This window comes from Hippoglossus hippoglossus, chromosome 13 (genome assembly GCF_009819705.1).
Source record: "Hippoglossus hippoglossus isolate fHipHip1 chromosome 13, fHipHip1.pri, whole genome shotgun sequence".
Classification (NCBI taxonomy): Eukaryota; Metazoa; Chordata; class Actinopteri; order Pleuronectiformes; family Pleuronectidae; genus Hippoglossus; species Hippoglossus hippoglossus.
The window spans coordinates 19,239,320-19,263,568 of record NC_047163.1 but is presented as its reverse complement, the minus strand read 5'-3'; the positions used below and the strand labels follow the sequence as shown (position 1 = coordinate 19,263,568).

Below are 24,249 nucleotides of genomic sequence, written 5' to 3'. Positions count from 1 at the left end.
TTCATGCATGACTATACAATGGGTGCGTGGAACAAACAGAGTGCATCTTAAAAAACCTTCAAATAACAATTAAATAGTTCACCATTGACTTTAGGTCACATTTTTGTTGTGCAATAACTTTCTAAAAACCCAAGAAGACTATGCACAAACAATGTGACTGACCAAACCTCATTTTAAGAGCATTTGCTTTTTAAACAACATGGGTGTTGGATGGGAAACTAACAACTCTCTCGATCTGAAACTATCAAAGGTACTGTGCGTCACGCGTGGTGCTGCTTTATGCCGGGTGTGAGAAACGGCCCTAAATTTCCTAGTACTTTGTTTTGTTGTGCGTGTTGCCTATATTTGTTCCATATAAACCAAAAATATAAAACACCTGTACAAGGTTCTGCATTAGAAAGCTTTAACTGAGACACAGAATGGAAAAAGTGTAGTTCTGCATCTATTAAGTCTCTTAAGTCCTTTTTTCTCCAACAAGTGAGTGTAGACAGAAGTGAGTGTGTTGCTCTCATGCCAGTGTGGTTTCCAAAGGTCAAGGTTAAGCAGCCCTCAGGGAGTGTGTGATACCACCATGGGTCTTCAAGTCCTTAGTCCACCTCATACCTGATCTGCTGTGACTAGGTTTTACTGTCCAGGTTGGTTATAAGGCCAGAGAATAATACCAGGCCTCGCTACTGTTTTCTGATCAGTACCATATGGAGGGCCATAGTGCAGCTGAAATCCCTTTCTGTGTCCGCTTCCTCTCAAACAGTCCTGACAAGCTGAATAATCCAATAACCTCTAATAAATTCTCTCCTGTGGCCAACACAAGGTCAACCAGTGAGGAAAGGCAGCTTTGACGTGGCTCTTGTGAGCTGCATGTTAAACTGAATGATAACTGTTGTATGCATTCATTTAGAATATCCTTCAGATCACGTGGATCCAGTGTGGCTTTACGTTCTATTGGTTCTACCATGTGGAGGAGCAGGTGTGCCAGAGAAATGTCTCTAGATGTTCTAGTATGGACTAGATGTATGCAGCGTATAATCAATCCCGTTACAATGTCATTAGTGACACATTAACTCACTTTTATAATTGGAGTCAAATGTGGTGATTATCTTTGGCTGGAAATGTGTTGTTTTTCTGGTTTAAACTCACTGAGTTACTTAACAGAATTACAGTATGATAGTGCCCATTAGCATTGACAACAGTGTGGTTTGATTGAAATGACTGAGGAAGCCTGATCTCCAGCAGGGCCATTACTGTATGAAACCTACGACAGGGACACTCTGGACCTTTGTCTTCCAACAGACAAGGGGATCTCAAATGCTTAGACTAATTTTTCAAAAATTTGACTAATTTGTATTATTTACTCGCTATTTAATATGAATGCTGTTGTTGTTTTTTTCTCCTCAATTTTGCATATGCTTTTGTGTCAGTGCGATTGGTCATTTTATTTGCAGGCATTTCAATTTCTCCTTGCATGCAAAGCACTTTTATAAAGTTTGTTATTATTGTACTTTGATGTCACAGTGTAGTTTTGGTATAGCTCCAAGGTGTTGTATTGTATAATATTTAAACATATTTAAAATTAGCTTTTGTGGAGCATACAAATGACAAATCCTGGTCTTAAAAGTGCTGCATATTTAATTTCAGCTTCACTGAAAGACCACACACAATTAGAAAAATAATCCCAATGGTTGAAAACGGCTATACCGACAGCCTTTACTGGCAAATTTATGTCACTGGGTCATTTTGGAGAGAAGTTTCTTGAATTTCTTTACAGAAGAGCACAGTAAATGTGATGCTACTGTTTACTTTATTTACTACTGTCAAAGTAACCAAATCTTAATGTGTGTGGTTCTTAAAGCAGTCAATCATAAATCATTTAGATTTCAATTTTTTAAAGTTTTAAAGTTCACATATACAAACACAACCTGTACAGCATCTTTAGGAGCCCAGGCACTGCAGTGCTTCATCTCATTGTTGTCCTCTTTTCCTTCCTGAAGCAAAACTAAGCCGCCTCCCCAGATTTCTCCAAGTAAATCCAGTGGAGGAGAGTTCTGTGTGGCCGCCATCTTTGCCTCGTCTCGCTCCTGGCTCATCACCAACCCCAACATGAAAAGAGAGAAAGGTTAGAACAATGTCACTGTTTTTTTTTTTCCAAGTCAGCATCATAGCCAAACATCAAAATCTTTATTTATCTTTAAGAAAGATTTGACGTTAACGTTTTTATCGTAACATTTAGTAGCAGCTTTAAATATTTGTATCACCAAACCCCTTCTCTACTTCTCACAGATCAGTCTAGGCAGTCGGTTGTCGACTCACTGTATATCCTCAGTTGCTACGGTAACTTGGTGGAGCATGTCCTGGAGCCTCGGCCGATTAGCACTGCTCAGAAGATCAGCGATGACACACCTTTGGAGCTCAACACCTGTCCAAGGGCCTGCTGGACTCTGGCGAGGTAACGCTGTAATGACCACTTAATCCTTGGGAACGTGCCTTGTTCTGCCAGTCCCTTACTTGATTTGTGTTTCTGAGCAGGACTCCACAGTGGAATGAGCTGCAGCCACCCTTCAACTCCAACCACCCCCTGGTGTTGGCCTCAGACCTGGTGCAGTATCATCAGTACCTTCTGGCTGGTAAGTGCTAAACTAATCTTAGTGTACACATGGAGCGTCAATAGTATCAAGCTGTGTTCAAATGCAAAGCAAAATTATGGGGAAGCATGAATTCATATTAAGTAAATTAAAGCACAAACTATCATTTTGTAACAGCAAATTTGATCATGATTAAAGGAAAATAAAGAATGAAGGCACTTTCATGTGTTTAAGGTAAAGTCTGTGTGCTGCTACGTGCAATGCCACACATCAGACCCAGAGGCACAGAAAATCCCATTAGAATTTGCACACAGAGCACACAAATTTTCACTGAGATTCTCAAATGTTTCTTTAAACAAAAGCGTAAGACATCAGAATGATCTCAATCCATGTTTTTCCTCTAAAACTACTTAATTACTCTCACTGTTTTTCAAGTCTCTTTTTTTGTCTTTGGTTCATTGCAGATAATATTCCCGAAATTAAATATTAACCTCAATTAGCAAAACAAACGTCAAATGATTTCTGCAGTTTGTATACCAGTTGGTTTTGACGTACAGTATTTGACTGGACTATGTGCGCTGCGTTTGTTTCTTGCATCTATGCATCATAAAATGTAGGTCTGCGTATGTTTCCTTAGCACAGGCTCACAGGAACATGCATGTTTTCTGTATGTACTGTATGCGTCAGTAGTCAAGGGGGTTATCCATATTCCCTGCTGATTTTCCATGTTTACTATGTTGAAAGCCTTTCCTCAACCTCTTACTGATGCCACATGCAGAGAATAGACCTTTTCGGTCGGCGGCCTTTACGTTTTCTTGCTCAAAGACGTTTGACCATTTCATGTCCTCCGAGTCCTGTCGGAAATAATCCCATGTCTTCATTTGGTGCTGCGCTTTGAATCCATTCTTTGCCGTCCATACTACACGCCTGCTTCGGGACATGCTAGCACGATGCTATAAGATGCCACACAGAGACCAATTAGCTGACACCCTAAACTCCCTCTAATTCAATAACAAGTACAGAGCACTTTAGGTTGCTGTCTGAAAGGCCAAATCGTAAAAGCACCAAGTGCACACGGATGGCCACACACGGAATCAATCCACCCCCTGAAATAGGCTGCCGTTTTTGAGCCCACTCCATAATTATAAACACACAAAATCTGTAATTAGCTCCTGCGGGTGCTCTGGGGCAATTGGTAGCTGTGTTTACCCTAATCTTTCTACTCGTCTCTGTTGACTTCTGCGGTGCTCCAGGTCTAACTGGTAGGATATTTTCTCAAATTAGTGCTAATGGTCTCTCCTAGTGTCAGAGCGATGAGGACGCGTTGGAGTGACGGGCACAGGCGTCAGCCTATTCCACCATTCCCTCTGCGAGCCAGGGCTGAGGAAATGGCTGCATAATGAGAGGGATTCATTGCATTAACATTTATGTCCAATTAACAATAGCCAGATAACATGGCCGCATCGCTTTATTCCCCAAATCAACCCAGTGTTAACTGATGCAAGGTCAAGATGCTATAAACATAATTGCTCAGCCCTCTACCCAGTTCTTGTGCTCCTGCCATTTTCCCTCTGGGCCCAGCGTCCTATACACCACCACCGCCGACTGGGTTACTCTTGGAGTGCCACCTTCCATTTCTGTGCTTTGCACCCGAGCACAGGCTCTCAACATCCTGTTTCCCAGCATGCGTCTCCTTGCCAACCCTCTGCTGTGCCGTTTCCTCCAGGGCTTGGCATCTCAGCTGAGAAGTGATCCAGGAGAAAGGGTCTATTTGACCGCAGGGTGAATTACAGCACAGCCATACGCCGCTTGTCCAGCCGCCTCTTGCTGAGCATAAAGATCAAGCTGCTGCAGAGGAAACTGAAAAGACACAGTTCTTTCTTGCAGAACAAATAGTGCTATCTAGGTCCAATTTACATTGCTGATACAGCTATCATGACATAGAACAAAAAAGAAAAAGAAAAACTCTTTACTGAGACAGAGAACACAAATACTCAAAGACTGGAGGAATGAGGGAAAGGAGTGTCTCTATCCCTTTCAGTTAATCATCTAACAAACACAGTATGTCTCTAAAAACACGGTGCTAGGCAGAGAGGTGGCGGTGCTTGATTGACAGGCCATGGTCTCCGGTCTCGTGGCTCTATATTGGATGACCCAGGCTGATTAAAAATGCAGTATGCAGGGGAAGGAATAGGAAGGGGAGAGGAAGGGCCAGGGTCAGGCCAGACCGGAGCCTCCAGGACGGGATGATAAAAGGCAGTGGTGGCGCCACTTCATGGTCACTATCTCCACCTGTCCATCTGCTGCAGCTACTGGCAGCACTCAGCCCTGCAGAGGATGGCAATGCACAGCACTGCCTTTGAGAGATAAGGTGGAAAGAGACACACATTATACAGTGTACTCGCAAATAGAGGGGATGCTGTAGTATGATATGGCTGTAAAGAAGAAGTCTCAAGGTTTTAACGTTTGTAGACTCCTCTGATTCTGCAGGTGTAGGTCACACTGTTCCTGCCTTGAGTATCCAAAAATGCCCATTTGTCTGTTAATTAGTTTGAATGGATTCAAAATGGTCAAAGCTGGGTCATAGAAAGTCTTCTCCAATCCCTATCATAACAGTCTACACTTAGATATATGTGAGGTTTTCGCACCCCTCATTAGCTACTTTTTTGATATCATTTTTATATGATATTTACCTGGCTGTCCACGGTACATTTTCCAACACCTCTTCCCCTCACCGCAAAGATGCTCTGAAACAAACAAACCTGTGAATAATTTACCACCTGCATTTCTGGCTGGCTCCTTTGAGCCTGGCGATGATGGCAACCAAAGTGGCTATGCTTTTTGGCCGTAGCCCTCCCCTCCCCTTCCTACCTGTCATATAATGTGCTAATTGTGGAGACTGACTGACTGGCTGACTCCGCTGCTCTCTTGGGACCCAGAGGCCCATGACAGGCTAGCCACAGTTGCCTCGTCAATAGATCTAATTGCTCCGAGAGAGGGGCCAGAGTGAAGGCTTTGGAGCATCAGGCGTTTGGTAAAGAGAAACCATGGCGCCATGACTGGGTCAGTAATCAAAGAGAGGCAGAGAAAGGATGGGGTAAGTGTAGTGCTGGGTGAATGAAAGAACTGTCAGTCAAATACACCTTGAATGATACATAATGACTAAGCTATTCCAGTCTGTCAGTATGCCAGCACCTATCTGCCAGAGTACTACTCAAAAGAGGAAAGTGAGAAGAGGAGAAAGTGAGAAGAGAAGCAGGTGGTGCAGCCGAGGGCGAGCTGATTAAGTACAGCAGGTAAAAGTAGAGAGGGGAGAAATACAAGCTTAACAAAAATGTATCTTTAAAAAATACAAATGAAAGAGATAAAGTGGACAGAAAAGTGAACAGAGCAGGCAGACAAGACGGCTATCCTCTGTCCGCCGTGCAGCCAACTCTCCAGATCTATCAGATTGTTGGGCCCTTATCTGTCCTGGAGATTGGCCTGTCCGGCCCCAGGCCCCAGGCCCTGGGAGGTTGGGCCACATCAGCCTTTGTTCTTGTTCTGACTCCTTGCTTCGCTGCTCTGGCTAACAGGCCACTGGCTACAGACCTTCAGCACCGCCAAACACCAGTCTCTCCACAGTCAATAAAGACTGTGACATAGACGACTCTGTTCTCAGCCGTGTGGAGCAGATTGTTTTTTCTCCTTATGTGAGTGTGCAAATACATAATCATCAGGGTGGTTATTAAAAAAAAGCAAGTTGGAGCTCATTCATTCTGTTCATTTATATTATCAGTTGGCTGGAAATCATATTTTATGAATTATTTCCATATATTTATAAATAACCATCATGAGCGTGTTGCTCTGCAGATGTATCATTTCACTGCAATTTTATATTATTCATGATTTGATACTTTAACCATTCAGATACGTTCAGGCACATATATTTTATGAATAACAATTGTTACAGTAACTATATATTTACTGTTTACTGGCTGTAAATAGTGACTCATTGTCTTAGAGACCACATTGCAGTTTTGAAAAGGGATACAGCCAACAATTATTAATTTTAATTGTTTTGCTATCCACTTTTATTATCTTCCAATTATCTTTTTTAATTAACAGATTAATCATTTGGTCAATAAAAAAAGTATTGAAACCAAAGGGACCAAATTTCAAATACCTTTTTTTAATATGGCTTCAGTTCAAAACCTAAACATATGTATTCCACCATCACATCAGATACAGAAAAGCAGCAAATCCTCACAATACTCCACAGAAATGTGGAACATGGGTCTGAAAGCCTGGCTCAGTTGTGTATTTGGAGATCGTATGTAGAGATTCACCATTTTCCTTTGGCATTCTCATACTGGGTTACTTCCGAAGTAGTCCAAGCATGTATTGTCAGAACCACAAAGGCATTAGTGCATGATAACTGTGGTCAGAACATTCAGTACATTCTTCCAAATTCTCTAAATATCTGAGCAGTCTCAAATGTAATGGAATAAGGTACCACTTTCTAACCCACAGTTCACTGAACTGGTGCAGATTATTTTCCATTCCTCATTGATAGTTTATAACTTATGCTTTTGTAGATTCACTGATGTTTCTTTAAGCCTATCACTTGAAAAAAACAGTTATTTCAACTGGGCCATGCATTCAGACTCCTCTTGAGTGAGTTGCAATAAGTTTGCACTTAAAAAAATTGGTCTCTGTGAAATTGCATTGACGTTCTGCCTCTTAAGAGCCAGTAATGAGCGTTGTAAAAGCAGAAGTCGGAGTGGCTGGCTAGCCGGACACTAAAATGAGTAGATATGACTGTAGCTGCTGGGGTCAGTCTGGCTGCTGACATGCACACTAACACACACACTATCACACACACTATCACACAGACACAGAGTGTTGTGTCTTTGCTTGACCCGTGGGGATGACCACTAGCTCCCCACACTGGAGCCTGGCCACAGCTCTGGCCATTGAAAGCTCCCCCACTGGAAACCTGAGCTAGCCAGTCCACCAACTGCTTCAGAACATCAATAATTAATTAGGGAACAGCTATTGGCCCCAAGGGTCAGAGAGCAAAGAGAGCTGGAGAGAGAGTAGGAGGTGCGGGGCAAGGGGAGGGTGTTTGTTTAATAAGTAACACAGGATAGGCTTTGTTTTTCCTCTCTTCCATTTGAAAATGAGAGAAGCCCTCGACCAACTCTCTCTGCTCTTCTCTCTTTAGCCCCTTTTACACAGCCTGTTCAAGGTGGGAATGTTACACCTTTATTCCACCTTGCCGTGGTCTGTAACAGGTAAAAACAACGAATGGGAGGGGCTTGTTGTGCCACCTACTTGCTGGCAGCGGAGGTCATCACAGAGCAAAATAAAAGTCTGTGTTAAAGGGAGGGCCGGCATGGCGGGACAGAACTCCCTGGACCCTGGAAGCTGTTGTTACATGTCAAACCCCTTTTTCCGGAACATGCTATCCAAACTCACACACGAGGGGCAGCATTATACCGGTTTATTTAAACCTAAACTTGGAGAGGCGGCGTAATGAGGATCTCTATAGAGGCTTGAGACTCTAGCCCAAGCTCACTTTAATTCTCCATGCCAACTATGGGCCATTAAAGGGTCAGGTCATTTTTATAATGTTGTGAGGACCAAAAACACATTTCTGCTAATCCAACCTTTATATTGGGATGGATGAAGACATTTTCTGGATATTGAAACCTGACGACATACCTGCAGTCGAAACGATTCAGTATTTAGCAAAGATGCAGGTTGGGAGCTATTTTTAGAATGTATATTTACCTGAAAAATAATTATTGAGATCAAGTTTGGGTTTGGAGTGATGTATATGATCCCATTCTCTCCCTTATATCAGCTCATCCCATGTCGTGGTCTTTTGTAGGTTTCTCCTGTTTGTGCAGTAGCATCTTATTTCATGACGCTAACACATTTACATACTGCAACTCCTGGTTGTAACGTGTTCTTCTTTCGTCGTTGGTTAATGGTAGTTTCCAAACAGCTTATAGGTGCATTACTGACACCTTCTGGCAAAAGTAACCTGTTATTTGCTACCAGGCACATAAAGGTGGTGGGGTTAGACGGACATATATTATGAGGCAATAGTCTATTAGATTTATTTATAATTCAATCAATATTTGAACATTTGAAAATCATCCCTTTTATGTGTTGCTGTTTCTGTAGGTGGTTCCTTTTGTCTTTGTCGGTTCAGTCTGTTTGTCTACCCGGTCCTTCCAAGCAAAGCTTTTTTTATTCACTTTACTGTAATGAAGAAGCAGGTGTAAGTAATGTGTTCCATAGTTCAATGGTGTGCGTGTGTGCGTGCGTGTGTGTGTGAGACAACTACCTCCACCAAGGGTGTATGAACACCTGCCGTGTGTGTGTGTAAAGACAGGAGCACCTCCTGTGCTCCAGATGTGGACTTGACAACTTTATTAGCCATTCCTGTCTCCAACCAACCCCATCCCCGAGGTGGGAGACAGAGAAAGGACTGATTCTACACATTAGGCCTCATTCTCCTCGCCTGCTTATTCAAGCTTGCGAGAGACCCATCTGTCTCTTGGTCTCTCTCTCTCTCTCTCTCTCTCTCTCTCTCTCTCTCTCTCTCTCTCTCTCTCTCTCTCTTTACTTCACTGTACACTTTGCTTTTCGCACTCACTGGCTTGCACCCATATGCCCATGTGAGAAAACAACATGGGATTTTGTTCTGTCCTTTGACCTTTTTTCCTTTTTTACTCATCAGTTTTTGACCTTACGTGAGCAAACTCACTCTGAACACTAGTTCTCGTCCAGGCTACTGTATTACAGCATAAAATAAATTCAGCCTGCATGTATTGACATTGGCTGTCAAAGATTATGCCAGTGAACACTTTATAAACACTTTTAAATAGCTAATAGTCATATGTGATTCACTGTCAGCTTTAACCTACTGCTATCACTCCCTGATTGCTCTGTCAGTGTCATATTTTATAATGCTGGAGTGCTTTACACTTTTTTTATGATATCGGACAATACAAAATATTATTATTTGTCATATTCTATATATCAATACCTTATTTGGTTGTGCCATCATATAACTGTGTGTTTGTGTATGTGTCTTGTCTTAGCGATTCCTCTGGGGAGCCCAGGCCCAATCACACGTCACGAGTCATCAGACAGTCTGGCATCGGACCACAGTGGCCAGGAGGATGAGGAGTGGCTCTCTCAGGTATGACCTTCACCTTAACCAACATTACAGTTACATTCACTTAGTCCGTCCCAAGCAAACAGGTGAGTGGCATTATCTGTCAATCAGTGAAACCACAGCTACTTCTGCAAAGTGCTGTCCCAGTACATCTCCAGACTTTCAGTATGGCTGTATGATGGAAATCTATTGTTTTAATATGTATTATTCATTTCTATACAATCTAAAATCCAATGGTGGCATAACGGGGGCTAATCAAGTTTTTCAGGAATTAACTTAGAGGAAACATTTAGATTTAATTAATCAGTCAATGTCTTTGAACAAAGTCTGTTCATTTTGTTCTATTAACAAATGTTCATAGAAATTTTTTTTTTAAAAACTATAAAGATCTTTTGAGGACAAAACTGGATATTTAATGTGACAATCTGTTCCCATCCTACCTTATAACAAAGTAGGAGATACAAAGCCAAATAAAAAGATCCAGTAACTAAGTAAAGTGAGGATGCTTTTAAAATAATGCCAAGAATAGTCTGTCTGTCAATCCCTCCCTCCCTCCCTCCCTCCCTCCCTCCCTCCATCCCTCCCTCCATCGTCCTATTGTTCTATCAACTTTATACAAAATGTATAATGTTGTGACCACCCTTTGCCTTCAGCACCTATACACACTTCTTCATGGTTTCGAGGAACTCTGCAGGTGACTTGTTCCAGACTTGCCTGGGAACTTGCCACAATGTTCTTTGTCTTCTTCCTGGTTCTTCTTGTCTCTGATGATACTTCTTCATGACTCTGGCTGTATGTTGGGGCTCATCATCCGGCTTTAGAATTAATTTGGGACTGATCAGACACCTCTCTGTGTTTGTTAGCAGTGAAACATATTTTAGAAAATCCTCACCCCCCTCTTCAGGCCCCCTCTTAATCCTCTTTGTTATTATTGTTTCCAGCCACAACAGGTAGCTTGTTTCTGCCAGAAAGAAAATCTGCGAGAACAAATTTACAAAGTTACCTCATGGCACCAGTTAAGAGTTAAGCAGCTAAAAAAGAGCTAAAAGGAAAGTGAATATTGTAGCATTAGATTTTTTTTCAGTTGAATGAAAATGTGACAGCAAACGAAAGCTTATGTTCCCTTGTGTTTTGGCCTGATTTGAAAAATGTATCCAATTTCCAACTTCAAGTGTTTTTCCGGGGACACACTACCATCCCATCCCAAGTAAGAAGGATGTCCTTTGACTTAAAATTGAGTATCAGAAAATGATTCAATCCTCAACTCATACAGAATCTTTTCTTTTTGTATTTTCACAGACAGTCATTGGATGTCTTTTTTTGTTTCACATATACTTAATATTTTTGTAGCTTTGTGACTTCTTCCTAATTAAAAGATGCCATCCAAAATTGTGCAGGACTTGGCGAGGGCATATCAGAAAAACCCAGCACACACAACCTTTCAGCTTTGTTAACCCTCAGAGCACTCATCCTCGGTGCCGACAGGTAACCTACAGTACTACATTTTTACCATCAATAATTCCACTGCATGCATAATTGATTGGTTAAAATTCACCCCACTTAGCTTGCAGAGGCTGTGGTTCTTATCTGCCATGATAGTTTGCCAGGAGCAAAACCGTCCATTGCACTAACCTGGATTTTTGGTGACTTCCTGTCAGAACAGTGGTGTTGATGCATTTCCCAGTGCTTGGAGATGCAATATTGGATCTTTTTCACACAGTAGCACACACCCGAGATGTTGTGGAAGGTACTTTTCCTATTTTATATAAAAGGACCCAGCCAAAATACACCAAGAGCTCCACAATAAAGTATAAATTTAAGTTTGTTTTCGTCCCAGTCTCTCCAACAGATTTGGAAATACTATGGGAGGTATCAAGCACAATGGGATGAGAGATACTAAATACATACTGTACAAGCTTGGTTGAATCGAATGCCAAGTACTGCCTTGTGGATTATGGTACATCACATCATATCAGTTACTTTGTGGCACAGTGGCAACAAAGCACCCCTTTGCAAATGTCCCTGCTAAATACAGTTTCGACTTCTCAGCTGTCAGCTTGCTTACAACTTGCCTGCATAGCACGGTCAGAATGTGGTCTCGTGGAAGCTGCTTGTTAGGTCCCTAATCTTGCCAAAAAGAGTTAACTTTATTCAAGCAACTCCCTGAAATTCGCTGCATGTTTCCTCATTCATCACTGCAAGACCGTCCCAGTAAACTAAGAGCATTTCTTCAAATTTCTGAATGTGTTAGTCTACTCACCGATATTATTTTGTTGTTGTTTTTTTATTGGTGTATTTATGAGTTATATGGCTGTAGCTCCATTCATTCTAGCTGTAAATTGTTCTAGGGTTAGGGTTGTGTCCTAAATTCAGAAGAGACATCAGCCATTGCATATGAATGATTATATAGGGAAATTCCATGTTGGAGCTACAGCATTTTTTTTTACTGTTGTAACTGCAAATGAAAGATGACATTTGGAAGCTGACAGAGTCCGTGATGAGAGATGATTCAAAACCAATAGAATATATTGTCACCCAGTACATCTGGGTAGAGACATTTATTTTGCCAGAATTAATCCACCCCAGTAGTTTGTATAAATGAGCCCACAAGGCCAGAGTTAGGTTTACTGTTTCATGAGGTGAGGTTTTCTCGGGGTGAGGTAAAGTCTAGGTATAAAATTGAGGTGAATAGGTTTTTGATGAACAGTCCGAGTTCTTCCAGTCAGTAAAACAATCCCCCTCACTACAATGGTCACGATCTCTTTGCCACGCCTGATGAGCAGTAAGAGGTCTGCATGCAGAGTTCAGGAACAAGGTACAGTTTCAGAACCAAACCACTCATCTGGACATCTGTTTCTCATTGGACATTATGCCAATGGGTGCAGGGTACTGTGAGCACACATTGAGGATCTAAGGTGCAGGTACAGGAAAATGAATAGCAAGGTAAATCAAATGATGTTCATACATCATTAAACCATCTCACACCCTCCTCATTACATACATCAGAGAGATCATTACAGATTCTTTTGTTACTCCATTAGAAGTGGGAACAGCAACATTATGGGGAAATTAGTCCTCGGATGTGTCTATTTAGAGTTGGTTTAGAGTTGGTGTCTGAGTGAGTAGCTTTTTTTACATTGTGCCATTTTGGCAAAAACGAAAGATGTTGTAGGGCCCACTTTGGATTTGGGGCATTTAGCCGACAAACTGTGTATACTAGGTGAGGAGAGGCCATTTTTTTCTATAGCCCGCACTAAAACTGATGCATTGGGTTCTAAGCAGACTGAATAATACCTTTATGTTTTAGTATGGTATTAGGGACAACTAGTAATTGTTCTGGTCTACCACAATCTATAGTAACTGGGAACAAGTACAAACAATTTGGCCTATATACTTAGTTAGACAACTTATTTTACAGTCTTTTTAAGGCATACTGAGGCCTTTGTACTTACTGTACCTCTCTGATAAACCCAATGTGAATACATGTACATTTTATTAAACCTCCACATGGGCAACAGTCATGGCTGGAGGAAATTACATTTTCAGTTTGCCCATCCATCTGTCCTGTTCTATTGGACATAATATCACAGGAACATCTTGAGTGAAATCATTTTAAAGATATGTGCTGGTCAAAGGTCAGGATCACTGTGACGAATATGCAAATTATGTAGTAATGCCATTTTAGGCTCAGATGCACAGTGACACTGTAGTGTTGTGCAAATGCTTTTTTCTTATTGTATAGATCTCTTCTTCCGGGCTGAAGTTGTAATCATGTAATCTTACCATCATATGAGCCTGGACAAACATTGTGTATATATACGTAACCTGCAATTTGTCCAGTTGGTTGGTCGGTTGACATACCACCACAAGGCAGTTATTCCAGTTCCGTGTGGTAAAGCTTCCTGCATGTGTACAGTTTGGCCCAAAGAAAGACCGGATCACTGTTGCCTTGATGTTGACAAGCTAGGTGCTTAAGGCAATAAACAACTGTTTTTGGTGATTGGTCTGCACAGGCTAGTTACCATCGAGGAGATGCTAATGCAATCTCGGCTGTAAAAGCAAATCTGAGGCAAAATGTCACTGGCTCTTGTTGATGAGACAGGATGGGGTGGCGGATTGGGGGTTGACACTGGACTGTAACATCTGGACCTTCCCTCCCGCAGCAGAGAGCACCCTGGCAGCTGTTCAGCTCTGCGGCTGGGCGTGACATCGATGGTGTTAACTGGCAAAACGCACACACACACACACACACACACACACACACACACACACACACACACACACACACACACACACACACACACACACACACACACACACACACACATGAGTGACAATCCCTTCCTCCTTCTGTGGCCTAATTTAAACAGCTGTGACAGACAACATACAGTGGATTTAGAAAGTATTCAGACCCCATTACTTATTGCACACTTTATTGTGTTGTAGATTTTTTCTTTTTTTTAATTACCCTTTTGCCCATTAGTCTAGTGAGTATCCCATAAAAACCTAGTGAATTATATTTCTCTATGTTCTAAAAGTGAAAATTTATAAGTGAAATTACATTATTACATTACTTGAGTACTACTTGCTTTGCACCTCGATTTGGGCAGTCTGTTCTTCGCTGTCCCCACTGAAGTTCAATGGCATTTAAATATACAGGCCGTCATATGCTTTTCTCTTTAACTCAAAGTGGCCTCAGTGTTCTCACTGTACCACAAAGGCCTCGGTGCTTCGGAGACAGTCATAACTCAAGTGTACCCCCCCCCCCCCCCCCCTGCAGAGGACTTCTTAGCACATGACCAAGGACACCACACAGTAGGAAGAGTCCTGGTGGATCCAAACTTCTTCCATTCTTCCATTTCACAGACTTACACCCTTACCTAGCTCTGACTCACTCTGATTCGTAATACATTTGGAACTCCAACAACAAAAACGTTTGTTGTTGGTGCGCAGAAATGGCGATTGTATTCATTTCAAATTAAATGCACAATAAAATGTGATAAAAGCTATAGAGCTATAGGGTCTGAATTATTTTTGAAAACACAAACAAACATGTATATGCGTATATTTGTTTATAAACTCAGACACACAGAACAATTAGGAGAATGTGAGCTTTCACTCTTTTCTTAGATGTTGGCACCTGGCAGCCCGAGTGTAGTGAGGCTGTGCGCTGAGAGCTTGGCTGAGGTGAGAGACGAACGTGTACGGAGTAAAGATAATGAAATGTGAATAGTGAGACACCGAGAGACGTGTTAAGTGCTGCAGGGAGTTGAACAGTCACAGTTAGCGTGGGAGTGCAGCGAAAAGTATGAGTCCAAAGCAGAGGATGGTTAGCCAGCAAATTCAAGGCAAAGTGGAGATGAAGACCAGAGGAGGCAGTAGTCCAATGTTTATGTCACCCACTCCGTAGCCCTCTCCTATCCTACTTTCAGCCAACATTAGTGCCACTCAGCTCAAGCGCCCATGGACCGCCTGCCATGCCAGCACTATCTTATTTCCCCAGTAGGCCTCACCTCATCCTTGCTGCCATACTGTTGCTAGTGTCACACTTCTATTAACCCTCTGGGATGGCATCCCACCATGCCGCCAGCACTCCCAAGACGCAGAAGACCTTGACGAGATCTGACATCATTGTCAGACTTCGAGTGGTGCAAGAGCAGATCAAGCTTTTAGTTGGATGTCATGTAAATGAGTTCATCTGAGTACTGCGTGGTGTGTGGCCGCCACGACTCTGTCCTTGACGTAATGTTCATGAATTACGAGAGGAACTTGAGAATTTTTGAAGATCACATGATCACATTTTTTGTGTGCATCTTTTGTCTCTTTCTTTTTCTCTGTTCTCACAACGCTTTTCTAAATGTTGGTCTTTCTTTTGGTTGGTTTGTCAGTTGGACCTTGACAGAAAATTAATCTTAGTAACTTTTGCTTGGTATTTTTTTTGTTTTTTAACAGATATTAGTTAAATTCCTATCAAATTTGCTAAAGCTATTAATGGTACACAGAAAAAAAATTCCCCCATGGCCACCATTAAATTTGTATTTTGAACAGAAATGCCTCAGCAGTTTTTGAATGATTCAAATACCTGCTAGTGGACATTCCATCAATCTCAATTGTACTTTGATTAGGGCTAATTATCATGGTAGCATACCTTACTAATACAATTAACAAGGTAAACATTACCTATTAGGCATCAGCATATTGACATTGTCACTGTGATAATGTTAGTGTGATGACGTTAGTATTTAGTTCATACAGTTTTAATGATCAAAGAACATGGAGCAAGTGCATTTTGGACATGTCCAAATTAACTTTTGCGAGTTTAAAAAAGGTCTCAGCTCCTGGTACAGGGCTCAGATGGGTGTTACTTAATCTCTTTGTTAATCATGGGTGGGTCTTGAGTATAACATGCAATGAACCAATCAGAAAGGGCCCTTAGTTTTGTTTATTTTAACGTGCCGGTATCAAGAGTTTCTTGAAAACTTTGGACAGTTTTTTTTAATAAATGGTTGACTTTCCTCACAAACATATACCTTTGTGTTTTCAGGTAGAGATAGTGACCCATACTGGGCCCCACCGGCGCCTGTGGATGGGCCCCCAGTTTCAGTTTAAGACCATTCACCCTTCAGGCCAGACCACAGTCATCTCCTCCTCATCCTCAGTGCTTCAGTCCCAGGGCCCCACAGATGTCCCACAACCTCTTTTGGACTTTGACACCGACGACCTAGACCTACACAGCCTCAGGTACTTGTGATCATGCTTTCAGGAGTGAATGTCAGGGCTTAGAATTACATTAGTCTAAATGCTGATGTAGAAATGCTGTTTGTTAAAAATCATCAAACACAGGCATCACCACAATTATCCCTCTGTAACGCCTGGTACAGTTGTGGCAGAATTTCAGTAGACATTCTTATGGGTCACATCCGAAGGAAGGAAAAGTCTTTATTTTTGTATATGTCCTTGTGTTATAATTGTGGTTGTCGTAATGGACATACACATGTGTGCAGGATCCAGCCCGTACGTTCTGAGCCAGTTAGCATGCCCTGCTCATCAAGGTTGGTGGCTGATCGTCGTGGACAGTCTAACATCATGGATGCAGGATCAGGTAGGACAATGGTTTACTCTACTCTTTGTGACTACCTCCTCTTTGCTCTGTAAACCAAGTGTGATTATTTTATTTCCTCATTTTCCAACCTCTTTCATTTAATAGTTAACTCTACTCCATCAACTTCACCGTTTAACATTCAACAAGTTAAGTTGTCAGTTCCATTGTGTTTCATTTTATTCCATCGTATCCCAACAATCATACTAGTCGGTTGTGGTGCTGTGTATGTGAACCGTGTTTAAGTGATGTTCACACATTCACACTCAACAATATGAATTCTCACAGAAAGTTGAAATAAATGTTTCAATACCAGAGAATTTTACGTTCAGATGTTTGTCAAGTCTTAGACACAAGCAGGTTACACACTTTGCAGTTTTGTCCTGTTTCTGTGTGACTTTTACACTTCCTGTATTGTCCTTTCTCAGTCATGGTATTTGATAGGTAATCTCTCAGGGTTACAATACAGTATAGAGTAATCACTACAGGTTTACACTCTTACGTGCTAGAGTGGCTTTTACCTCCAAGATTGGAAGGGCTAAAGCTAACGTGAGAAAGGGATGCAAGTCTGGATTCAAAGCAGTTGTACATTTTAAAGGCTGCAATTTTCTTTTTCCTTCATTGATTTGTATCAAAATCAAATATGCAAAACGACATAGTGATTGTGGAACCTGGAGGTTCCTGTCTTGCTGAAGGTTAAGGGCAGAGGATGTTGCACCTTGTAAAGCCCAATGAGGCAAATTATTATTTGTGAATATGGGCTAGACAAATAATATTTGAATGATTGATTGACTGATCTAAGTGTGTTCAAAAATCTTTGCATTCCCGCTGTTATAATTGTATCACTGACCATTGCTAGAATGTAAATCTTCATTTGGAAAATTATATATATACAGTATATATGTATTGTCTGTATATATTAGAATGGGGCTGCTTTTTCTGTCCTATAACACATAATGTAAAACATCCACAAACTTTTACTGTCTTGTTCAACTTACTTCATAGAGAAAGATTCAGATAATCATGTTGTACTCTAACCACTATGGACCGTCTGCTGTAGTGAAACAAAAACGATGGTTCAGAGATTTTCCTTTGCTATTGTCTAACACCAACACAATCCCATACAAGTGGATTATAAGCAGTGAGGTTACACATCTATCCCAAGGTGTCCGTGTCTCCTCTGTGAAGTAGCACAGACGGACTCTGCTCAGTAAATCCAGTTAGCATGTCCATACTCGGTCTGAACCGACTGTTAGCTCACCTGTTGTCTTCTCGCTGCCTGTATGCTTTTGTAGTTTGTTTCAGCTGTTTTGCTGCCACCCCAATTCTCAGTAGATTGAATATTAATTTAGTCATACATCAATTTCCGTTGAAAAAATAGATGGACAGCAGATATGTCTGTAACAAAACAGTTCTAATTGTTATTTGCACTGTGCTCTGTTAGTGAAGCAAAACATGGTGTTTTGGTTTCATGTTGAGCGATGGGGGTGTTTGGCTCTCATGTATGTGGAAATAGGTCTTGTAGGTGTGTGTGTGTGCGCTGGGTGCCTGATCAGGGTGAGGGAATCGTCACCCTTTGCGTGACATTATATCCCCTTGTCTTTTGTGTGATAAGAGATAGAGCAGTATCTGTGGTATTATCTGCTGTGTCTTGTGACTCACACTGACAGACAGCCACTCCCAACTGTTTCACTCAGGTGTCAAGAAATATTTCGAGCTTGTGTCAAAAAAGGTGTGCCACAAATTGTTGTATGTCTGATAGTGTCTTTTTCATCCCACACAACTGTAAACAGATAAACCTGGATATAGTCTGACCTTTGTTTTCTTTACACATTTTTGTCAGTCAACGAGACACATTTCTGTCATTCGTATTCACTTATTTATATATGTGTCACATCATTTACTCGATGCATTTGGTTAGACGTTTTGTTCAAAAATAAGTTGGTGGTTGTTCTTCTTTTCCAGTTTCTAGTTTGCATTTCAGAATCTGGATCTGAAGTGTGCCACTTGAATAATTGCAATAATAAAACAGACTTTTTCCTATGTTTTTTCATGATCAGAAAATTAACAATTAAAATTATTTAAAATAGTATTTAAATGTTCATTTATCCATAAACAATCTTAAATAAAAAGCGATTTGTACCAGTAATTAATTTGATTTCCATTCTGCCTGTAAATGATGAATAATTACAAGTTGAAATAAAATAAAATAATAATAATATTAGACGCAAATGTTAAATGAGGTAACAAACCAACGACAAGATGGGATGCAACAGGTGGACACATGCAGGTAGTACAGGAAATACATTTTTAAGAATAACTTAAAAAATGGATAATAGTTTATTAATGTTGAATCCATTTATATCATCACAACAAAACAAACACTATGGAAACACTGTTTTCATTGCTTTTGTCTAATTCATGTAATGTTAAACAAAACTTGCAACATGAAAAAAAAAGCCTGCAGTGTCTCTCTTGACATTTCCACACTCAAATGATTATATTCTTCCTTGTGCCTTTTTTCCCAGCTTCATTTGTTCATATTTACAGCCTCATTTTGGCTTGTTTAGTTGAATCCTAGTAATGACGTCTATGCTCTCTACCTTTAATGTTTGGTTGGAGAAGCTCTGCTGAATCATAAAGATACAGAACAGTTGTGTTTAGACCACTGGGATAAAGTCGCTTTCATCTTCACCTATTACAGCAATTACAGCACCTCGTGTGTCTAGGCCTTCGACCTTTACTTTCCTTCTCCTGCTTCTCGGTCTGTCTTCCTCTGTCTGCCAAGTATCATATTTGTGTTTCCTCTGTCTCCAGCCAATGTCCTCTGTGTTTTCTGTTTCTTCACTAACTGGCTCAGAGCAGAGAGAGACAGGAGGACAGAGTGATGGAGGTGATGCTTATCTCTCTCTCTGTGTGTGTGTGTGTGTGTGTGTACGCTCTCAAAGGGAGGGTTCAGTGTTGTGTCCTGCCACTGCCATGGCGCCGCCTCTTATCACACACATCACCTTTGTCTCACCCTCCTTCTGAAGAACAAGCCTGTGTGTGGCAGAACTTACCAATAAGAGTTTTAAAGAATGATAGCAAGATTTTTTGGGATCAAAGGTGCATACAAATGACACATTTCTGAGCCTGATGCAGCTTCAGATCTCACAGACTCGTTTTTTCAGCCTGAAGCCAGCAGATTGTATTTTTTGGACCAGTAAATTAAAAGTTTAGTGATTCCTCTATTAAATAAATGGGTTTGCAGTTTTCACATCAGTGTGTGGAACAGTCCGAATCGTGTCATGATGTGATATCTTATGATCATGTCATCCGAGTTGTAAATTCTTGCATAAAATAATGCAGTTTCAATATTCTTCAAACATGTTATATGTTGACACATTAATGTGCATCAGTGTAACTTCATTAAATGTGAATTGTTGTTTCATTGATGTCAATAGTTTTAACACATGACATGTTTCCAAACCACACATTGATAATTCATAGTTATTTATGGCATGTGAAGTGATGTATATCACGTCTAAGAAACAAGTCCGATGTTTCATATGTGTTGAATGCACACCTGCTTTCACCTATTATTCTGTTCCGTGCACTGTAGACACACTCCCATCACTAAACCCAGTTTGATAGTGTACTGACATCTACATGTCAGTAAGACTTGTCATAGATTCACAGCCTTTGAGCGACTCATGTTTTCCAGCCATTTCTATAAGGATGAAAGCGTCCTCAGGCCCAGCGAGGCCATAAAGCTGCAGTTCTCCCCACAGTGACTCACTTACAGTCAGCCAGTCTCCCCAGTGTCTGCTCCATCTTATCTCAGCCCATACACTCCGCTTATCTGTGCCTTCCCTGAGGTGATGGGACACCGTCTGCATGACACACACACACACACACACACACACACATACACGCACACACACACACACGCACGCACACACACAATCCACATTCACAACCATCGCGTTTCCTCTCAGTCACAATTAAAACTACATACATCTTTAGTACTCTACAATGTAATAATTGCGATACATAATCATGATATCACTGGAAAACAGAACGCACACACACACACACACACTGTATGTTGTAGTGCTTCCAGTCGTCCTTTCTTGACTCAGCATTATTGTCTGTATAAGAAGCCTACCTCCAACACTGTTGTTTCATTTTCCACCATCTGCAATACACAAGATCAATATAATGCTGTTATCGATACCCCCTCCCCACCTTGCTGTGGGTTAGTTGTGTATGTGTGTGTGTATGTGTGTGTATATGTTTGTGTAGCGACAGCAGCTTCAATCCCAGACTACACTGGTATTTCGTGGCCCAGGAGGTCATATCAGAAAGAAAGGAAAGGAGACAGACCTGAAAGAGAGATAACATTGCAGGACTGAAGGAAAGAATCTTACCTGTGTGTTTGTGTGTGCACTGATGTAGTTGTGTTTTGACTCTGCAAAGAAAGCCACCCTGCTCCCAAACAGGAAACAACAACCTCTGCAGTGTCAGCCAGCTTGTTGTTGTCGTCTTAACCCTGAGAGTGTGTGTGTGTGTATACACATGTCCCTGTCTTTGTTGCCACATCTTTGCCTCGCTGTTTGTCTCCATCTGTATGCGTGTGTGATTTATCAGCGGCGGTGATTCTGTGATAGCGTGTTAGCTGGCGGCAGAGCAGAGCAGGCTTGACGAAAGAGAGCTGGCTTATCACAAAACACTGGAGACACTTTACAGAGTCTAACATCTCAAATTGTACAATTTGTCAGGGTCTCTGAAAGTGTTTGACCACTGTCGGAATCATTTATCATGAGACTTTAATTTCAATTCTTAATTTCCAAGACACTTAAAACAATTAGTCAAACCCTGATGTGAGTGCTTTTCTCTGGTTGCTTTTTATGTGTTTGGGTGTGTGTGTTCATTCTGTATGTTTGAGCTTGAGACTTCAGTCTTGTGTGTCGGTCTATAAACAGCATCCTATAAAGCAGGGAGTTAATCAGTGTGGGATCAGCAGCTATCAGCCATTAGCCACATCCACCTCACATTATCACAGCTCAGTTACCTCCCCTGCCACTGTGTGTGTGTGTGTGTGTGTGTGTGTCGCGTGCGTCATAGAATCACCAAGTCTCTGGAGTTTTGCTGGAGGACCTAACAACAAGTTAGTTGTTTTGGTCATGGTGGTGAAGAAAGCTGTCCAACAAGATGCTCCAACATCTAAAGAACATGTTGATTCAAAGTTCTGTTTGGCCTGGAGCCCAATGCAATCCTTTTAATATCAGATCTCTACCTAATTATTGATAAAATATTTGTGCATCTCTATAGGTAGTATTTCTGATACACCTTGTTTTTTCATGAGCTACTTGATTAAAATACCGAAGGTCTCGGTCAATCACCATGTTTCTAAACTTGATTAATCATCCTGATGCGAAGAGAGGACTCACTTTGCCGTCTTTGTTTGAGCTACAGAAAGTCTCCACTCACAGTTATACATTGTAGCTGCTACCTGAATCTTTGCTAACATGGAATAGAGAGGAGAAATGATAGATCTGAGTCTAGTGACTTCATGTCCTCGGCCATGTCTAAACTGTGAAACTCAAAGGCAGCGCTGAAGTGGATACAGAAAGGATCGACTCTTGAGTATGTGGTATGGATGGAGACGTAGCACCATGGCTAACAATTGAATGTGTGGGCAGCAGAAATGTTTTCTTATAGTAACCAGGGTGGCATCATCTGTTGTCACTAAAGGAATCTTCCCCACCGCCTTTTCTTTCCATTCTCCAATTCATTCCTGTCCATCTAAGTCAGCCCGGGACATCTCCTGTCCAGTTGGGTTGAGATCTGCTGACTGTGAAGGCCAATGGCATGTGATTCACATACGTTTCATCAAACCCTTTGTGGAGTCCTGACGCCCTGCATGTGTGGATTAGTTATTGTTCTACATTAGTCTCTTCATCAGGTTGGACTTTGACTGATGTTATAGTGTCAACAAGAGCTGATGGTGTTTTGACACTTTCAATTTGCCGAAAGGGACCAACATCCATTCACATTCACCGCCCATTTCAACATGAAAAGTATCTTATCATTAAAGTGAATGTCAGTCTTTCAATCACTTCTGACAGAACCAAACCTTTTAACTATTATCAATCAAATACAAATACAATACATCAGTGGACTAACATATGAGGACATACTTTTAGTGGCTTCATGTGTCCTCACTAATGTTTTGACTGTCTCACACTGAACCGTAGGTGTGCATGTTTGCCCAGGGTTAAAAGTTTAGCGTAGAATTAAGGTGGAAATAAAAAGTGATTGGGAAAAAATGCAGTAAATAAAAGTTGCATCACCATTTTTGTTTTAACTCAATGAGGAATGTAATGTATTTTCCCTAATTCCATTTAGCCACTCCCATGTACTGATTTATTTTTCTACCATTTCGAAATGAATAGAAAACCGACGGCTACCTTGAATTTTAACATACTTGATTGGTAGTTAATGAACTAAAACCTGCACAATCACTAGAATGTTAAATCCATTCTTAATGTGAAGGCGCGTATGCATGAACGCACCTGTTAGCATCAGCAACAGAGTGTCCCCTTGTTCCAGTGACCCCCCCACCACCCCCCCACCATCATCAGCACCACACAGAGGCGAGAAGGGGCTTTCCCCTGTGTTATAGTTCTCACAGAGGCTGGACAAGGAAGAAAGAGGAGGCTGTGAACGACTGAATAAAAAGATGAAGACCGAGAGGTTTTCACCCGCCCCCCCCACCCACCCCGCCCCACCAACAAACTCACACACACACTTAGCCTGCCATCTTTCCCTCCCTCTTCTCTCCTCCCCCTCATACCTGAGCATGCATTTAAAAAGACTGGGCACCTGTGCTGTGGTATTCTGTCTCTCTTTCTTTCTAATACACACATACCACAGTAACTTATACCCCACAATTACCTCCCCGTCTCATAAAGAGCCCTTGTATTTTTGTGCTATAGTGGTCACACTGACAACAGTGATTGTGCTGGCCAGAAAGATGCCCGGCCATCCGATCTCTTCCTTAAAGACAAATACCCTCATTTCCCGTGACCCCCTCTCCCCACCTTTCCATTCCTCCTCTCCTGATGCTATTTTCATCAATAGGCACCTTTGTCACCTTGCTGCCACTCTGCCCCTCCACCCATCCTGTCCATTGCCTCAGGGTGTGTTTGGTGACCCGTTGGCTGGTGACAGGACATAACAGCAGATCTCTGTAGTCACCGTTGCTCCTTTTTTCTCTTTGTCATCACCACCGATCAGGCACTCGGAACCAGTGAGCGGTTATCAGGAAGAAAAAAGAGGGAGGAAAGTGATCTGAAGCAGGAAGTAGAGTTGGTAGAGATGAGTGACACATTTAAAAAAAGGCTTGCCTGAAA

General features: G+C 41.5%; 1 protein-coding gene across 5 annotated transcripts in view; it reads left to right on the top strand.

Moving 5' to 3' along the window:
• The window catches only part of bcas3 (BCAS3 microtubule associated cell migration factor), a 319,787-nt gene that overhangs the window by 103,127 nt on the left and 192,411 nt on the right, over positions 1-24,249 (top strand). For all 5 annotated transcript variants that reach the window (XM_034605304.1, XM_034605303.1, XM_034605302.1 and 2 more), the window contains 6 exons: positions 1,989-2,113; positions 2,278-2,443; positions 2,524-2,621; positions 9,677-9,777; positions 16,298-16,494; positions 16,758-16,855. In XM_034605304.1, coding sequence (XP_034461195.1) covers positions 1,989-2,113; positions 2,278-2,443; positions 2,524-2,621; positions 9,677-9,777; positions 16,298-16,494; positions 16,758-16,855 — 785 coding nt within the window. The remainder of the gene's footprint in view (positions 1-1,988; positions 2,114-2,277; positions 2,444-2,523; positions 2,622-9,676; positions 9,778-16,297; positions 16,495-16,757; positions 16,856-24,249) is intronic.